The following is a 19426-nucleotide window of genomic DNA, read 5'->3' on the forward strand; positions in this document are numbered from 1 at the left end:
CATGAATCTCTAATCATTAAAAAAAAATTGATAACTAACGAAAATAATCAACGCGTTGTAATTCGATTCCGACAGCTAACAGTATGTATTCCACTGCACTGCTAACGAAAGAACATCCGGATAATCATCATTGGCGAACACATTTAGTTAATTAGCGCAAATCTTGGAAGGCCATAAAATATACACATGTAGCTGCTCATTATCACTAATAGCCACTCTTAGAAGACTGATGGTAAATGATTTCATTGCAAAACTGTTTTTTCACATTGCTATTCAATGCGAAACAAGAATCCCATTACTCCCCACCCAACTGGAGCTTGGGAAAACTGCTGACATAGAGACTACGTTAATGTTGGGTATTTTTAAAAGGGAAAAATACCAAAAAACCAAATATTCAAACACACAGAGGCAATGCTCTGTTTTACTTTTGCTCCAGGATCTTTTGTGCACACAGAAGACTAAAAAAATTCACTGAGGAACAGAGGATTTCACCATAAAATATTTCTATTCATTAAAACAACAAAAACATTCACTGTGTCTCCATATGAGAATTTACACTGCTAGAAAAATTCCCATTAACATTTACTGCTGTAAAACCTCCATTCACATTTACTGGTGTAAAACAATTTTACATACTGCTGTAAAAGCAAAACTTACACAAACTTACAAAAACTTACTTCATGCAAAACCACACATGGTTTTTGCTACTTAAAAAAAACTTCACAAAACATTACTGAATGTATTCGTGCACTGCTGTGCATACATCCTCTGGTTCTCTTCTTCTTTTACCGCACCATCAACGTTTTTCACTGCTGTGAATACGCATGTATTTTTCCTCCCGTGTGCAATACATAAAAGTCAACAGTAAAAAAATATTACATACGATTTTTTTTATTTTTAATACATGCCGTAAAAGTCATAGGCATCTATTAAAACGTGCCCATACCTATGTTTTAAATGCACCATACCTTTTCCTAAAAAGAAACTTACGTGCTATATAAAAAAATACATATCGTAATGTGCCCATACTCATATTAAAACGGGCCACCAAAATCTTGTACCAACATTAACTCTTTCACCTACGGCGGTCAACCAAAAGTTTAATCCACGCAAAACATTGAATTGATGTGGGTTCGTATGCAGCTCCAGGTGATCAACGGCGGAGAACACGGGAGCAAATCCAACGGTGGAGAACAATATCGGAAGACCAACAAGTGCTGAAAGTTAACCTCCGAGATTCTTACGTTGCGTTACGTCAGGGGTCAACCACGCGTCAGCTCCATATTTTCTCGGAGCTCCTTCCCGGATTATTCCTTCGTCGGCAAATAGCTCCGAGAAAATCCGGTGAACGGTTTCTGGCTTGGTTCACGGTTTTTCTTGGTCTGCGTTGAAATTAGATTTCAACACTCCCCTTTAATTTCAACAGCTGGGCATTCAGTCATACCCAGACACTTTCTCAAAAATTCAAAGCTCTTCTGATCAAGTGGCTTTGTCAAGATGTCTGCTACCTGTTCTTGAGTCCTGCAATGTTCTAGGACAATTTCTCCATTGTTCACCAATTCTCTGATGTAGTGAAACCTTGTATCAATGTGTTTCGTTCTCTTATGAAACACTGAATTCTTTGACAATGCAATAGCAGAGCTATTGTCACAAAAGATCACTGTCGCTTTTGCCTGCTCTTGGCCTAAGCTTCTCAACATTCTTCTCATCCAAACTCCTTGACATGCTGCTGCTGTAGCTGCCACATATTCAGCCTCTGCTGTAGACAATGCTACAATGGACTGCTTCTTAGAAGCCCATGAAATGGCTCCTGAACCCATATGAAATACATAACCGGAAGTGCTCTTCCGATCATCTACACTTCCAGCCCAATCACTGTCAGTGTATCCAACCAAATCTGAATGTTCTGAGGCATGATACAAGATTCCAAACATTTTGGTACCTTTGACATACCTCAAAATTCTCTTTGCTGCCTGCCAATGTGCCTCCTTCGGCCTCTCCATGAACCTGGAAATTAAACTAACAGCATACATTAAATCAGGCCTAGTTGCTGTTAAATACATAAGGCTGCCTACAATACTTTTGTACAAGCTAGGATCAAAATCCTTGCTGCTGTCCTCTCTGCTGAGCTTTAATCCCATTACTGTGGGAGTGATTGCTGCCTTGCATTCTTCCATCTTAAATCTGCCCAAAACTTGATTTACATATCTTGCTTGAGATATAAAAATTCATTTTTCATTTTGATCTACTTCTATGCCTAAGAAGTATCTCAACAAACCCATGTCAGTCATTTCAAATTCATCCTTCATGACTGATTTAAAATTTTCAATGAGCTGATCATCATTACCTGTGAAAATCACATCATCAACATACAAGACAACAATTAAAATTTTACCATCCTTTTCCTTGATGTAGACTGTGGGTTCTCCTTCACATTTGTCAAATTCATTATCCAATAGATATGAATCTATCCTGCTGTACCATGCTCTTGGTGCTTGCTTCAGCCCATAAAGAGCTTTCTTCAATTTGCACACTTTGTGCTCTTCACCTTTCTTCTCATATCCGAGAGGCTGTTCCACATAGACCTCTTCCTTTAACACTCCATTTAGGAACGCTGACTTCACGTCCATTTGGTAGACTTTCCATTTGTTTTGTGCTGCCATGGACAACACTGCTCTCACGGTTTCCATTCTTGCAACCGGGGCGAAAGTCTCCTCATAATCTCTCCCATACTGCTGCTTGTACCCTTTGACAACCAGCCTTGCCTTATGCCTTTCAATCTTGCCTTCAGCATTGCTCTTGGTCTTGTAGACCCATTTCACACCAATGACTTCTTTGCCTTTCGGTAGCTCAACCAAATCCCATGTTTTGTTTCTCTCTATGGCATTCATCTCCTCATCCATAGCTTCTATCCATTTCCTATCTTTGATTGCTTCTTCAAAATGAATAGGATCATCAACATGACAATACAAGGCAAATAAGGAATTCATTCCTTCTTCATAAATTTCACTTAGATTTCTAAACTTCTTACCTCGTTCACTTGGTGTGCAAGTGCTTGAAGATGCACTTGAATTTCCTCCTTGTGGTGTGCTTGGAGAAGCACTCTCATTGATCCTCAATGGTGTCCCTTGCTGTCCTTGTGTTGGCGCTGCTGTTTGGGGATGTATTTCAGCCACCTCATCTTCATCTTCATCATGAGACAAACAGTTCCTGACATTCACTGTTTTCTCTATGCTTCCATCCCAAGCTTCTTCCTCAATGAATTGAACATCCCTGCTTACAAAGAACTTCTTGGTAGATGGGATGTACAGCCTGTAGGCTTTGGATTCATCACTGTATCCAATGAAGATGCATTTCTCCCCTTTGCTGTCCAACTTCCTCCTTAGCTGATCTGGAATATGTGCATAGGCCACACATCCAAAAACTCTCAAGTGGGTGACACCCTGCTTTCTCCCACTCCATGCCTCTTCCGGCACTTTGTTCATCACTGCTTTTGTAGGACACCTGTTCAAAATATACACTGCACAATTTACAGCTTCAGCCCAATACTCATTTGGCAAATGCTTTGCCTTTAACATGCTCCTTGCCATATCCATGATGGTCCTGTTCTTCCTTTCAGCAACTCCATTTTGCTGCGGAGTGTACCTTGCTGTAAACTGTTTATGAATTCCATTTTCTCTACAAAATCTTAGGAATTCCTTGGAGATATACTCACCTCCTCTATCAGTTCTCAAAACTTTAATGTGCAGCCCGCTTTGGTTTTCCACAAATGCCTTGAAGTTTTGGAATTTCTCAAACACTTCACTTTTGTTTTTAAGAAAGTATATCCAAGTCTTTCTTGTACAGTCATCAATGAATGTTAGGAAATATTGGCTGCCTGATAATGATGGAGCTTGCATCGGTCCACATAAATCTGAGTGGATGATTTCTAAGGGTCCCTTTGCCCTTATGCTTTTACCTGATGGAAAACTTTCTCTGTGTTGTTTTCCCAATATGCAGCCTTCACAAACGCTGTCCGGTTTCTCTATCAATGGTAATCCTCTTACCATTCCTTTCCTACTCAACAAATTTAGACCTCCAAAATTGAGATGCCCAAATCTCAAGTGCCACAACCAATTTTCATCCTTTGGCACGCTTTGGAAGGCCTCTTGGGTAACTGCTGCAATTTCATTTTTGTTTTTCAAATCTGCCCTGATCCTCAAAGGGAACATCCTGTTCCTTGTCATCTTCACTTCAGCAATGCATCTTTTGCTGGGTGGTATATCCATGATGGTGCACACATCATTTACAAAGTAAACATTGTAACCCTTTTGGATAAGCTGTCCAACACTCAATAGGTTACATCTCATTCCGGGGACATAGTAGACATCTGCTATGGTTTTCCTTTCTCCTTGTTTTGTAAATATTTTTATCTCCCCTTTTCCCATAACAGACACTTTACTATCAGTTCCTAGTGTGACCTCTGATTTCAAATTCTGATTTAAGGCTGAAAAGAGGGCTATATTCCCTGTCATATGGTTGCTGCAACCTGAGTCTAAAAACCATATGTCTTCACTATGTGTTTCAGCCATGTTACAAGCTAACAGGACATTATTTTGACTGTTGTTTTCTCTTGTAACATTTGCATTTTGTCTACTACTCATATCATGCTGTTTCTTTCTACAATCACTTGCATAATGCCCATACTTTTTGCAATAATAGCATTGAACATTAGATTTATCATACCTTTGTCCTTGAGCATGAAACTGTTCTCTTTGTTGGCTGCTGCCTTGGCCTTGGTTCTGATTTGGATTGCTGCCTCTTCCTTGTGCATTTGATGGGCTGTTCCTTCCACCTCTATTCTGGCTTCTGCCTCTTCCTCTTCGGTTTCCTCTTCCTTGACCTCTTCCTCTTCCAAAGGACATCTGGGTCTTGAAGGCTTGCTCAAGAGATGAGTTTTCATTCCTACTCAACCTCTGCTCATGTGTTATCAGTGATGCATGTAGCTCATCAACTGAATAACTTGAGAGATCCTTTGTCTCTTCGATGGTGGTGACTATGGCATCAAACCTTGAGGGTAAGACCCTCAATATTTTCTCCACAATTCTTCTGTCTTCAATGGTTTCTCCATGAGTTCTCATTTGTGTGATTACACCAATCACATGAGTGAAGAATGAGTCAATGTTATCTGACTCCTTCATGTTCAAGTTCTCAAAATCCTTTCTCAGCAATTGTAGCTTTGCTGTCTTCACTCTCTCCATGCCTTGATAGGCTGTCTTGAGGGTTTGCCATGCTTCATTGGCTGTCTTAGCTGCTGCTAACCTTGGAAACATACTCTGGTCTACTGCTAGATACAACAACACACGGGCTTTTGAGTCCTTCTTCCTATTGTTCTTCAGCAGATCCTTCTCTCCCTGAGTTAATGCATTGAACTCAGTTTCATCTGCTGGTTCTTCAAAACCTTCTTCAACTATTTCCCATAAATCTTGGGAAGCAAGCAGGGCTGTCATAGTTATTGACCAGTAGTCATAGTTCTTCCCATTAAACTGTGGGAGTTGGGTGTTAAACAAACCCATACCAGTGCTTGTGCTGGCCATTCCTTGACTGTGTATTTAAAACAAATCACTGCTTCTTCAGCAACACAAAAAAAACTTTGAAATGCCTGAATCCTTTGATGTCTGAGTCTTCTGTCTGCCTGAGAGGTTTTGCTGCCGCAACAACCTTCTCCCTTCAGCTTCTTGAACACCTTCAAGAGCCTAAGCCTGCTCTGATACCACTGTTGGGTATTTTTCAATGGGGAAAATACCAAAAAACCAAATATTCAAACACACAGAGGCAATGCTCTGTTTCTTTTGCTCCAGGATCTTTTGTGCACACAGAAGACTTAAAAAAAATTCACTGAGGAACAGAGGATTTCACCATAAAATATTTCTATTCATTAAAACAACAAAAACATTCACTGTGTCTCCATATGAGAATTTACACTGCTAGAAAAATTCCCATTAACATTTACTGCTGTAAAACCTCCATTCACATTTACTGGTGTAAAACAATTTTACATACTGCTGTAAAAGCAAAACTTACACAAACTTACAAAAACTTACTTCATGCAAAACCACACATGGTTTTCGCTACTTAAAAAAAACTTCACAAAACATTACTGAATGTATTCGTGCACTGCTGTGCATACATCCTCTGGTTCTCTTCTTCTTTTACCGCACCATCAACGTTTTTCACTGCTGTGAATACGCATACATTTTTCCTCCCGTGTGCAATACATAAAAGTCAACAGTAAAAAAACATATTACATACGATTTTTTTTATTTTTAATACATGCCGTAAAAGTCATAGGCTTCTATTAAAACGTGCCCATACCTATGTTTTAAATGCACCATACCTTTTCCTAAAAAGGAACTTACGTGCTATATAAAAAAATATATATTGTAATGTGCCCATACTCATATTAAAACGGGCCACCAAAATCTTGTACCAACATTAACTCTTTCACCTACGGCGGTCAACCAAAAGTTTAATCCACGCAAAACATTGAATTGATGTGGGTTCGTATGCAGCTCCAGGTGATCAACGGCGGAGAACACGGGAGCAAATCCAACGGTGGAGAACAATATCGGAAGACCAACAAGTGCTGAAAGTTAACCTCCGAGATTCTTACGTTGCGTTACGTCAGGGGTCAACCACGCGTCAGCTCCATATTTTCTCGGAGCTCCTTCCCGGATTATTCCTTCGTCGGCAAATAGCTCCGAGAAAATCCGGTGAACGGTTTCTGGCTTGGTTCACGGTTTTTCTTGGTCTGCGTTGAAATTAGATTTCAACAGTTAAGACGTACAATGTTCAACACCTTCCAAGTCCTCTAACTCAGAGCAACTAAAAAGAGTAAGGTTGCGAAGCTTTGTGCACTGCGCCAACCCTCTTATGTTCTTTAGCTTCACACATTGAATTACGTCCAACCTCTCCAAGGACCTCCAATGTTCAAGCCCTGGGAGCTCTTCTAACTTGTGTTCACTGTACAGCAACAACACCTTCAAGTTCCTCAAGTCACGGAGCGAGGGGAGTTCGCTGATGGCATAACTCTGGTGAGCAGTCAAGTGAGTCAACAGTCCAAAAGCTGGCCAACATTTTAATTTCGTGCAATGAAACAAGTGCAGATACCTCAAGCCACCGAGAGAGGGGGGAAGTTCGATTATGGGACATCTCGTTATGCTCAACGCAGTCAACTGCCCACCAAAAGCCGGCAAACATTTCAATTCCTTGCAATCACATAGGCCTAATGTCTTCAAGTTCCTCAAGTCACTGACAGAGGGGGGCAGTTCGCTTATGGGGCATCCCCAAACTGTCAACTGAGTCAACAGAAGCCGGAAAACATTTCAATTCCTCGCATTCATTGAGGTGTAATGTCTTCAAGTTCCTCAAGTCACCGAGAGAGGGAGGCATTTCGCTTATGGGGCATCCCCAAACTGTCAATTCAGTCAACCGAGTCAGCGGTCCAACAAAAGCTGGCAAACATTTCAATTCCTTGGAATCATATAAACATAATGTCTTCAAGTTTCCCAAGTCACCTAGAGAAGGGTGGAGTTCGCCTATGGGACAACTCCTTATTTCCAATTGAGTTAACTGAGTCAACTGTCCAACAGAAGCCGGCAAACATTTCAATTCCTTACAATCATATAGACATAATGTCTTTAAGTTTCCCAAGTCACCTAGAGAAGGGGGGAGTTTGCCTATGGGACAACTCCTTATTTCCGACTGAGTTAACTCAGTCCACTGTCCAACAGAAGCCGGCAAACATTTCAATTCCTTGCAATCATATAGACATAATGTCTTCAAGTTCCTCAAGTCAAGGAGAGAGTGGGGGAGTTCGCTTATGGGACAGTTCCGTACTGTCAACTGAACCAACTGAATTAACAGTCCAATAGAAGCCAGCAAACATTTCAATTCCTTGCAACCTTTCAGGCACAATGTCTTCAAGTTCCTCAAGTCGCTGAGCGAAGGAGGTAGCGTGTCCAGCAAAGGGCTTCCTACATCCAGAATTTTGAAATTTCTTGGCTCTCCAATTGCATCTGGCGATTCTTTTATATTTGTCCCCGACAAGTATAATTGTTCCAGTGACCTTTGGTTTGCTACTTTGAAAGGAAATACCTCAATCTTCGCAGAGTGTAGCAGATTTATGTGCTCAAACATGCTTATATTTCCTAGTGTTTCACTTGACATGGTTAACTTTGAGCAATAGCTCAAGTCAAGAAATTTAAACTTAATTAAATTCGCAAAGGTTTCTGGCAGCTTCTCCAAATTGGACCAGAATGAGAGCTCGATGCGTTGGAGGTTTCTTAGATCACCAAAGGAATTTGGGAGTGACTTTATATTTACCCACATGCGTAACACCAAGGTCTTCAATGAGTGAAGACGACAAAATTCATCTGGCAATCTTGATATTGTGTGATTATTATAGCAACGCGAGGTAATCCGTTCGAGGTACTGAAGCCGCCCTATAGAGTTGGGAATATTACAGAGGTCGCCTCGAATCTCTAAATCCCGCAACTGCAAAGGTGCCTGCAAAATGTTTACTGTTTCAACTATATTAAAGATTCCTATCCACAAACCCTTCCATTTTTTTTCAAAATCACATGGTGCCATATTAAATGCAAATCAACAATACAAACTTCTAACGCAAAAAATTTCCAAGCACCTGCCATTTGCCTTTCCACAGTGATGTCAATTTCTCCCCGTACACTTCTAAAACCCTCAAATTCTTTACTGGAATCCAGGAAGGAAGATAAGAGTAAGGACATTTGTACCAACGAAGCCATATGAGATCTGGTAAGTGCACACTTGTCAAAATGTGCTCCACTAGACCATATTCGTTAAAGGGAAGTTGCAATATTTCTCGATGCAATGTTATATCTGAAACCCCATTTGCATGCTTAACATCTCTAATTCCCCGCACTTCACTTATTACCTGTTGAATAACGAGAAAAGATGGAGAATTAAAAATTGTACAAAGATTTTGATTTCAATAATTTATAAAAATTTGAAAGATTTACCACTTACAAATGATGCCTGCAACAATTCATCAAGTTTGTCTATCCCATTCACCAATCCCGGAGCCTTGGCGATATCTCTTCCTAGATCACGAAGGTGATCATGCATATGTATCAAATTCTCACTATCCACTTCTACTAAACACCTGTTTTCCAAATTTTGAAAACCTTTCCACTTGCACCCGTCCCATATTTTGACAGCCATATCTCTGTTTCCTCCAATGAAAAAACATACAGAATATCTCCCGCTCCTCCCGATTGAGTGCCTCGTAACTAATTTGCAGTCTCTTCTTTATCTCTGTGGGGAGTATATGTTGAAGTTTGTCCAATTGGTCTTCCTAGTAAGATTCGTTATTTCTTCCACAAAGAAGTGCCCCAAACACTTTCAAAGAGAGAGGCAGTCCCTTGCAGACATCTAAGAACTTATTTACAAAAGATTCAAATTGTGAGAGTGGGTAATGCTGTTTGAAGGCATGGAAGCAGAAGAGTTCTCGGGACTGTTGTTCATTCAGCCTAGTCAGTTTATAAATGGATGAGTTTTCAATTCCCGAGCTTGTGAGAATATCTTTATATCGGGATTTAATCAATATTAAATTGTCTGACGGAATAACAGTTTGATCTGGCAAAAGTGAATCAATCTGATCCACTTGATCTACATCATCTACAACTATTAATGCATGACAAGAGGAGAGATTTTGTTTAAGCATCTCCATACCTTGATCGATGCAGCCTATTTCTGGATCTGATCCAGTCAAACTCTTGAGAAGTTTTTTCTGCAATGAAATTAAAGTGCCCTTACCTGCGTTTTCTCTTACATCCGAGAGAAAACAAGATCTGTTGTACTGCGAACTCTTTCGATTGAAGAGTTCTTTTGCTAGGGTTGTTTTTCCTAGACCACCCAACCCAACAATTCCCAGGATGGGAGGTTTTCCACTCTACCCTTGTTGCTGCAATTAAAATTCATTTTCAAAATGTTGTACCTTTTCATTTAGACCCGTTGGATATTTGGCTACATGCAAAGTTGTCTTTTTCACTCTCTTCAAAATCTCTTCAACTACTAAATCTGGCGACTCCCCTTCATCGCTGGTTATTCACAACAAAATATAATAAAGCTATTAAGAAATTTTTTTTTACATATATCTATCCAAACATAAAGCAATACAATACCGCGAAATCGAGAGATAAGGTGGAGTTCTCACCCATTGCAGGGCTCCAGCTCCAAACTGCTTATGTGTGAAACCTTAGCAAGAGCATTTCTCCAACTCTCAATTGTACTAGAAATGTAGCACAATTTCTTTTGGAGAGGTTGATCATCATAAGTCGTCTTATTTGCCAGTGATTATAGGGTTTCAACATACTTTCCACGATTTCCCTGCGTCCACCTAAGCTCAGCGGGCTTGATACCGTAAAATACATGGATAATCGTCTTTCTCGATTCCAGCATTTGGAGGAGTTCATTCAGACACCAAATAGAGTCTGCATATCCAAGAGAGAAAACCGCCACATGGACGGAGGTGGTTCTAATAGCGCTTTCTATTTGAGAAGTCAAATACTCCCCCCCTTGCAATTTCTGCTGATTTAGAAAGACTTTCAATCCCTGTGAGACAAGGCGACAATACAGATCGCTGACAAAGATTTTCTTCACGTTAGGCCTGCGGTGATTTAGGAAAACTTCATAAGAGACACAGCCAACGGTGGAAGATGAGGAGGCCATTGCCAAGTTGGAAATACAGATAGAAATAATGAAAAACCCAAACTGTAGAGGAGGTTGATCAGAGCGCAGCAGAGAAATTGCAATGGAAAACCTAGAGAGATACTCTGCCCTAATTAATGTACCCCAAAGATTGGTGTTCCCACTTCTCTTCTCTTTTTGCGTGTAGTGGCCGACCATCAACAACGTCAGGACAATATTTATTCATGGGGTCAACATGAATTCTGGTGAAAAGAGAAAACAAAGCGTTCCATGGGGCTCTCTCGACCATTACATTTGAGCAATGTTGCATTAATTGTTATTGGGATAATATCGACGCGAAGAAAAAATCGGGAAAAATTGTAATTATCGGGAAATAATCGTTTGGTACAAAAATATTCATTTTTTTGAATTTTTTTAATATATAAACCATCTACAACATAAAATAAATAAATTGACACATAAATATGATAAAAGAACTAATATATAAGATGTTTAAGATCATTTCTAGTGCTAAAATCACACATAATATTGAATCATGTCCTGAATAGGAAGTCTTGACTCTTGAGTCCCAACTCAGCCTCAAAATATCAACAAAAAATATAATAATGTATCTCATCATGTCATAATGTCATATACAATAAAATGAAGAAAATAACTAAAGTCGAATCCTATTGATTTCCTCTGCCCCTCTTGCGAGAAAATGCCACAACTTTCCCTTTCCCTCTAGATGTAGATGCTGGTGGCCATGCTGGTGGAAATGGCAGTGGAGTATGATGTGCTCTAGAAGCTGAAGAACTAGAAGTAGGAGCTCTAGGAGGTAGACCATGTCCTCCACTGGTGGCAGGGGTAGCCCGGGTAGGTGGTGTCACCTCCTCCTCCTGTTCCTCCTCCTCCACTACATCCTGCACTAACCAATCATCATCAGACTCCATGGAAGGCCTCTCGACCTCAACCCTCCATGCAGTGGTGGTGTCAATCCCATCCAATGAGATGGCCTCCACATCAGGTGTCCTCTGAAGTTGCCTCACCTAGAATCGAAGATTGTAGTCGATGTAGACCATCATTAAGTCGCTAGGACTCCAACCTGTACAAAGATCGTGAAATAATAATTAATAATTATAAAAAGAATATTGTTTAATGAATTCATACAAATAGCCCATTGCGGGCTTCTTTGGCCCTGTCCATGGCCTCATACAAATAGCCCATTGCGGGCTTCTCACCATCAACCAACCGAAGAACCTTTACCAAAGGTTTAGTAACGGTGCACACCTCCTTCACTCCCGCCTAGAAGTCTTCCTGGTATGAAACTAGTCTGCATATGGCCTCTCTCTCTAGTTTGCGGCTCATTGGCAAAGCACGCCACTCCTTTGAAAGAAACATTCTCTTCACATCCCACATAGAATTCAAGAGGGATTGAAGAGATATGAAACTGGTGGCAAACCGTGTAATGGCGAGGCGCATCAACTATTTGTTGTTGGTGAATCTTCTCATCAAGCTAAGCACAGATGTATGGTTATATATAAATTTTGTAATGCTTTTGGATGAATCAACAATATCTTTGACAAAGAGAATTTTCCCTATGTCCTCCAACATCAAATCAATACAATGTGTAGCACAAGGTGTCCAAAATAAAGTAGGATGCATGTCCATAAGTATCCTCCCAGCAACAACATAATTTTTCAGCATTGTCTGTTATGACTTGGACAACATTTTCTGCACCTACCTCCAAAATAAACACATCTAGCAAATCACATAAAGTTCTTGCATCTTTGATTTGTGCAGATGCATCAACATATTTGATAAACATAGTCCCCTTGGGACACCTAAAGAATAAGTTTACAAGGGTTCTCCCCTTTTGGTCAGTCCAACCATCTGACATAACAGTGCACCCTATTTGTGCCCATGATGCCCTAAAATCCTCCAATCTTTCGGTGCAGTCAAGCTTTTCATTTTGAAGAATTAGGGCTTTGAAATCATGATAACAAGGGATTTTGTCCCCTAGGCCAACACTTGCAATAGCATCAACAACAAGTTGGAAAAATGGATTATTCCTTACAACACTGAAAGGAATATCACTCTAGAGGAGAAATTCTGCCAGCAACTTGTCAGCGTTTTCTTTTTTAGTTCTTTTTAGCATTGAACTGATAGATGGCTTTGAACCAGGTGTTGTTCGAGGAACAAAAAATGATGTGGTAGCTACCGGATTGGTTGATGCTGCAGTGGAACCAGTGCCACTTGCTTCAACTGACCTTTTTAATTATCTTTTGATTTCTTCTTTGGCCTCTCTACTCTGGTCTAAAACTTCCAATGCTTTCATGGATCTTTGGATGAGTTCAAGATTTGTATTTGAACAAGGCCCCACATCATTTCCAGGGATTTGTGCAAGGTGATACTTCAACCTGTACACCCCCCGGACATAGGGTGGCCACACAACTTGCAAGTCAAGTTTACTCTATCGTTCAGAGCTTTAGGCTCACCATATTCCCAGAAAGGATCCAATTTCCTTGGCATGTTTGTTTTTGAACTTTGAAGTTGCAAACTTGAATGGTGTTTCGGTGAAGTTGTGACCCTATGGGAAAATAAGGATTACAATTTAGTATTTACAAGTTACAAATTTACAATTTAGTATTTTAATTTTTAATTTTTACACTGTACAATGAAAACTCAAGTTACCCAACCAAAAAAACCATTCCAAACCCAAATTACCCAACCAAAAACTATGAAAAAAACATAAACAATGTTTAAAAACAATGAAACCAAAAAAAATTTGTGCCCATAGTCATCCCAAGTTACCCAACCAAAAATAATGAAGAAATACAAAAACAATGTTTAAAAACAATGAAAACAAAAGAAAATTGGTGCCCATACCAAATTACCCAACCAAAAACAATGAAAAAAATACAAAAACAATGTTTAAAAACAATGAAAAAAATACAAAAACAATGTTTAAAAACAATGAAAAAAAAAAAAAAAATTGATCCCCATACCGTTTCTATGGAGAAATTGTTCTCTTAATTTTTTCTCTAAGCACTTGAAAAAGCTTCAAATCCTCTCTAGCAACATCTCCCAGCTCTCTCCAATGCTCCTCTGCCCTCCACGCTCGTGACTGTGCGAATGAATTCACAAAAAACCAAAAAAATCGTTATAAAACCTCGTTGCCGCAAGCTCCCCAATAATTTCCAATTTTATCGCGATAATTTGAAAAACTTGCGATAATTTCCAAAAAATCAGGCAAATAAAAATCCTTGTGATAATTTCAAATAAAAATTGCGATATTTTCATTTGGTTGAAAAACTCACAAATAAAACAATAAAATCGCGATTTTCACAAAACTACATTTAAATGCGTGGTGAAGAGTCAGAAATCTCACTTTGTGGGTGGAACCCACACGTTCAATGCCATGGAGCACAGACCGCGTGAGGGCTATCACTTTGTGAATGGGTCCCACACACTCAACTGTGTAGAGAGTGGGAGCGACACGCTCAATTGCGTCGACCGTGTGATCACCGAGCACTATCGAGTTGTGGACAAGAATTCAGACAAAAAGATAAGTCAAAATATTTGGTATCCATCAGTTCAAGTCTAATTTGATCATGGCCAAGTTGACGTCCAAGCCCGATGAACCGACCAGTTTGATTCGACAGCAGTGCAACTCGTTCTAGTTTTAAAACCAGAATGAGTTCTCCAAGCTCAATTATACATGAAATTAAGCATTCAAATTAAAAATACATGAAATTACGCATTTTTTTGAAAACCTTAGTTTTCAACAATTTAAAGTGACATTTTTAAAATATTATGAAATATAAAAAAGTATAACATTGTATTTTTTTAAATTATTAAATATTATTTAGTTGGTGATATTTTTATTCACATAATGCATTAGTATTATAATAAAGAATTTATAAATATGTGGAGTCATTAATTAGACATGTATTTAACTTAAATATATTATATATATCGTGTGTGTGGAGGTTTTAAATTTGAATTAATTTTCTGTAAATTAGTTAAATTAGTTTAGATTTATTTTAAAGATAGATTTATTAAAATTAGAAAATTAAATTTTTTAAATCATAATTTTTTTAATATTTTTATTTCATGTTATATATTTTTTTCACATATTAATAAATTTGATTCTCTCATGTTTAATAAATTTAAATTTAAATTTAAAATCGATGTAGGTTAGTTTGTTTTATTTTTATTTTTATTTAATTATTAGATACATAATATATATAATTATTTATTTAATATTGTGATATTTAAAATGGAATCACATGTATTTTTTAATATAGCATTATGTTGTTTATCTATTTATTTGTTCAAACTTCTCACCGTATTGAATTATAAAACACCTTATTATACTCAATATAATAATCAATAATAAATTATTTTAATATAATATTTATTATAATTTGTTTTATTTTGATAAAATTTATTCTTTTAGAGACGTCTTGTATAGAAAAATAAGGTGGTTTACTAGGAAAACCTAGTAGTATGAGATTAGGGCAAGTAAGAAAATTGTAGAATAAGAAGAGGGAGAGAGACACGTCTTGTATGTTTCATGAAGATATTTTTTTGTGAAATTTTAGGTTTGCTAATGTGATGCTAGGGTTTATATTATCTATGTAGACCTTGGAAAAGAACATGAAGTTGGTGTGATTTATGATGATGACTATGATGGATTTTATTGTGTTATTATGTTTTTTATCTATGTAGAAGAAAAGGATAGGGGAGCTAACACCGTGAATGATTTTAAAACCTTGTTCTTATGGAACATGAGGCTAGTAAAGATCATGCTAAGATGAAATTGATGAGTCCTTAGCATGGTGTGATGCCTTAGAAGACAAGCTGGTTATTATATCTTTCATGTTGTTCCATTGAGGTGTTGTTGTTTATGTTTGGACAAGCATATGTGGAGACTAAGACTAGAGTTGTCTTTTCATGCACTGTTGTGATGCAACATGGCTAGGCTTCATAGACCTGAAGGAAGAAAACAATGATAGTGTGAAGGGCATATGTAATGAAAGCTTGTTGAAGCCAAGGGGGGAATTTTTGGTGTTGATGCTAGCTTGTTGTGGATCTTTGATGTGGTTAGGGTTTTAATGATTTTACCTTGCCAAAATTTGGAGAGCTAGGTATTGTACCAATTTTGTGATATATTAGTTCACATGTATTTCATTTCTTCCTAGATGTATAAAGTATATTTAGAATCCAAAATTGTGTGATTTAAAATTTGTTTTTTCTTCTTGCATTTATTCATGATTAAGTAATTTCAAAGATTTAACATTCATGTTCATTTAATATAACATAGGGTTGAGATTATTAAGTGATTTAATATAGAACTTGAAGATAAAAAAAATATTTCTATTACATAAATTATTGTAAAAAAGGTGATTTTTAGATTTAGTATACACTTGGAGAAGTGTGCCCTGTTGAAAATAGCAACAAGAAATGCTAAAAATAGCATTGTTGTAGATAGCATTTCAGGATATATTCCAATTTTAATTTGTCCTTGAATTAAAATTTGAATTTAGTCTCACTAACTATTTGAAAAATAATTAATTAATTCATTGAGTTAATTAGTTGGAGAAATTCAAATATGAAGTCTTTGTGAAGTTATGCAATGGTTATCTCTTTGATTGAGGAAGTTATCCCTTAATTAAGGAGATAAGGATGAGTTTTATTTGAGTTGTAATTAGTTAGCTCAGTTAACTGAGTTAAGTCTATTTAGATTAGTTCCAAACAGTTTGTGGAACTGATTGTGAGTTCGTTCAATTAATGCATGCATGCATGAAACTAGCATAAATAACTGAATATTCTCTCATAAATAACTCATGCATGTCAGTTCAGACAAATACCCAGTTGAGATTAAAGGTAGGGACAGTGTACTATCAGTTGCAATAACTTTCCTATAGGAAAATCTCTTGCATGCAGAAGGAATTTATTCCTTGAGGATTGTGCAGTTTTACTGTGTGTTGGAGAAATGTGTGAGATCAGTGTCACACAAGGTTACAGCAGGAGCACCTAGGGAAAACAACGCAAGGAAATAGGAGGCTTGGAGGACAGAGGGAAAGGCATATGTGTTGTCTATTCTGTCTATGAGCAGTAGTGAGGGATTGTACTGAGTGCTAGATAGCTTGAGAGCTAAAGCTTTGTGTAATCCTGAGATATTTCCACTTGTATGATAATACAGATAGCAGGGTTTTTAGATGAGGCTTTCCCCAGAGTATTCTTCTGTGTTTCATGTGTGATTGATTCTTCTTCTCTGTTATATGTGTTTTGTTTGATCTTGCTCAAATCGATTAAGCTTCCGCAAGTTTGATAGTAGAAGTAGATCAAGTATTTTGCATTAGTTACATTGCATTATCAGGTGATCTACAGTGAGAATTTATACATGCCCTAATCGATAAAACTTCTTGCAATTGTTTGGGATCATCAACTACATGTAACACTAGGAATATGCTTAATTGACATGTATTTATAAACCTAATCCAAACACCATCAATGACACACACACACACACACACACTTTCAAAATTCTCAAATGTACACTTTTAAAAAAATGGAATTGTGTACCCAAAATACAAAATGACATGTCATGCGTAAACATGGAAATATGCCATATGGTGACCTAGTATATAGAAAATGACTCAAGCTCAAAAGCTCAAGTTGTTTCCTTCCACCTTGAAGGATACAGTTGTCTGGTTGTTCATGAGCCTTGAAGGTAATAATATCACCACTTGGGACCAAATGCAACAAGCCTTTAATAGTAAGAATCAAGATTATTGTAGAGTAGGGGACACCATAGATGAAAATTTCAAAATGACTGGAGGGGAAAATGAGTCCTTAGAGGATTATGAGGAAAGGTTCCAAATAACTTATAGAAGGGTAGATATATGTACTATAGGACCAATGATCCACCCACATATTCCACTTGGACCCCCACCATTGTTTCTTTCAATTTTTTAGTTTCCTTATTTGTAGCACAATTTACTATTTTTGGTAGTTTTTTGGGTCTTGAACTTCCTGAGCTGTTTTGAGGCCCTAAACGATGTTTTTTGGGAAAATCAGGAGCAACATGTGTGGTTGACTGATGTTTCTCACTCAAAAATTTCAGTCCTTAGATAGATATTTCTAACGAGGTATTGTGCACGTCAAACAGAGATCATATGCCAAATTTACAACCCGAGGAATTTGATGTACCAATTTACTCAAATGGGGCCCAGAGTTTGGTGCTTCATCTCCTAGGGTTAGGTTTTTGGATCTTTAGGGTTTTCCGTTGTTTCACAATAATAAATAGGCCTTGGAGCCTCATTGTAACATAGTTCAGAGGCATGTAGCCACCACATCTCTTCTTAGAGATAAGCTACCATCGCTTGAGCTAATCTTATTTCCATTCTATTTGTAAGCATATTTCAGTATTTGATATTAATGAAATGAAGTTTTATTTATACTGCATCTTTGTATTGAGGGTTATATCTGTAATTTGTTGCATTCTTGTTTAAATCCAAATTAGTGGTATCAGAGTCTACTCTTTCTTTGTTTTTCTTTGCATGTCCCCAATGAGGTCAGGATATAAAGAGTTAGGAGTTGAACTAATCGAACCTTTGCAAGACCAACCTCGCAAATCCTGACGGCCTCCCACGACGGATGAAAAGAAAGATGAGGGGGCAGGAGATCCTATCAAAATCTTGCGCGAAGAAGCCCTCGAGCGACAAAGGAATGCGATGATGGACAACATTGCCCATATCCTTCAACGGCTACCCAAGGGCGACACATCTACTTTTGGCAGCTACTCTGGAAGTGCCACACCCTTTAAGGTACAAGTTAACTTTGACATTCCCATATTTGAGGGTTAGATAGATGCAGACATTGTAGATAAATGGTTAAATCTTCTAGAAGGATATTTTTCCGTTCATGATTTTTCCAGCTGGGAAAAGATCATTTTTTCAATTCTCAAAGTAGCCCCCACGTCAAGGACTGGTGGGAAACCTACTGTGAGCAGAAGGATGAAAGTAAAAACTCATTGTTTTCAGCTACACCCACTTGGAACTCATTCCAAGTTGCCATCAAGGAGCAGTACTACATTGTCGGGAGCTATGATGATAAATACATAAAGTGGACAATGCTACGACAGGGAAGGGACCAAGATGTGCCAAAGATTACCAATGTTTTTCATACCCTTCACACAAAGTTGCGTATCAAGGATTTTGAGAAGCATTTGGTTGTCAAGTACCGTGGTTGCCTACATAGGTACATCTAAGATGAGATGGAGTTCCTGGACATCTACTTGCTCAACACGACATATCGATATGCCGTCATGATTGAGCAAAAGTTTAAACAGAAGAAGTGAGACTTTGGATCTACGAATCCGAAGCAAGGGAAAGGTTCCCCCAAACCATAGAACAAAGGACAAAGCCAAGGCGAGGTGGTCCAGGACAACCTGCCAAAGCTGCAAGAAAAGAAAAACATTATGAAGCCAAAGAAGGACACGGGAAAGTGGTGTGAATTCCATAAGAGCTCCACTCACAACACAAGTGTTGGGCAGCGGATCCCCCCATAGCATTTTTTTGGGGCTTGAAGCCTGAATTTTGGTCAAGTGTAATGTAAAGACCCCGTGAAATGCGGGCGTGGAGCGCAAGAGTCTAGGGTTGTCCACCCTGAGATAATGTAATTTAATGTAAAGTGTGTCGGCTTACCC

At 38.2% G+C, this 19426-nt stretch overlaps 1 protein-coding gene across 1 annotated transcript; it reads right to left on the reverse strand.

Annotated features, from left to right (window-relative positions):
- Positions 1 to 9373: 9373 nt before the first annotated feature.
- On the reverse strand, positions 9374 to 10749 carry LOC149143718 (disease resistance protein RPV1-like). Its single transcript, XM_089451918.1, has 3 exons — positions 10394 to 10749; positions 10016 to 10118; positions 9374 to 9808 (listed from the first exon to the last, which is right to left on the reverse strand). The coding sequence occupies exons 1-3, from the start codon at positions 10747 to 10749 to the stop codon at positions 9374 to 9376; spliced, it is 894 nt and encodes a 297-aa protein (XP_089308044.1).
- Between the last annotated feature and the right edge of the window lie 8677 nt (positions 10750 to 19426).

The sequence above is a fragment of the Pinus tabuliformis genome, chromosome X (genome assembly GCF_031772625.1).
Source record: "Pinus tabuliformis cultivar Carrire ecotype Pingquan chromosome X, CPIR1, whole genome shotgun sequence".
NCBI lineage: Eukaryota > Viridiplantae > Streptophyta > Pinopsida > Pinales > Pinaceae > Pinus > Pinus tabuliformis.

Coding starts and splice junctions, on each gene's coding strand:
- LOC149143718 (XM_089451918.1), bottom strand. CDS start 10,749: ATGGCCTCCTCATCTTCCACCGTTGGCTGTGTCTCTTATGAAGTTTTC. Junction 10,119..10,393: donor ACGCAGGGAAATCGTGGAAA/GTATGTTGAAAC, acceptor GTGAATAACCAG/CGATGAAGGGGAGTCGCCAG. Junction 9,809..10,015: donor CAACGGGTCTAAATGAAAAG/GTACAACATTTT, acceptor ATTTCATTGCAG/AAAAAACTTCTCAAGAGTTT.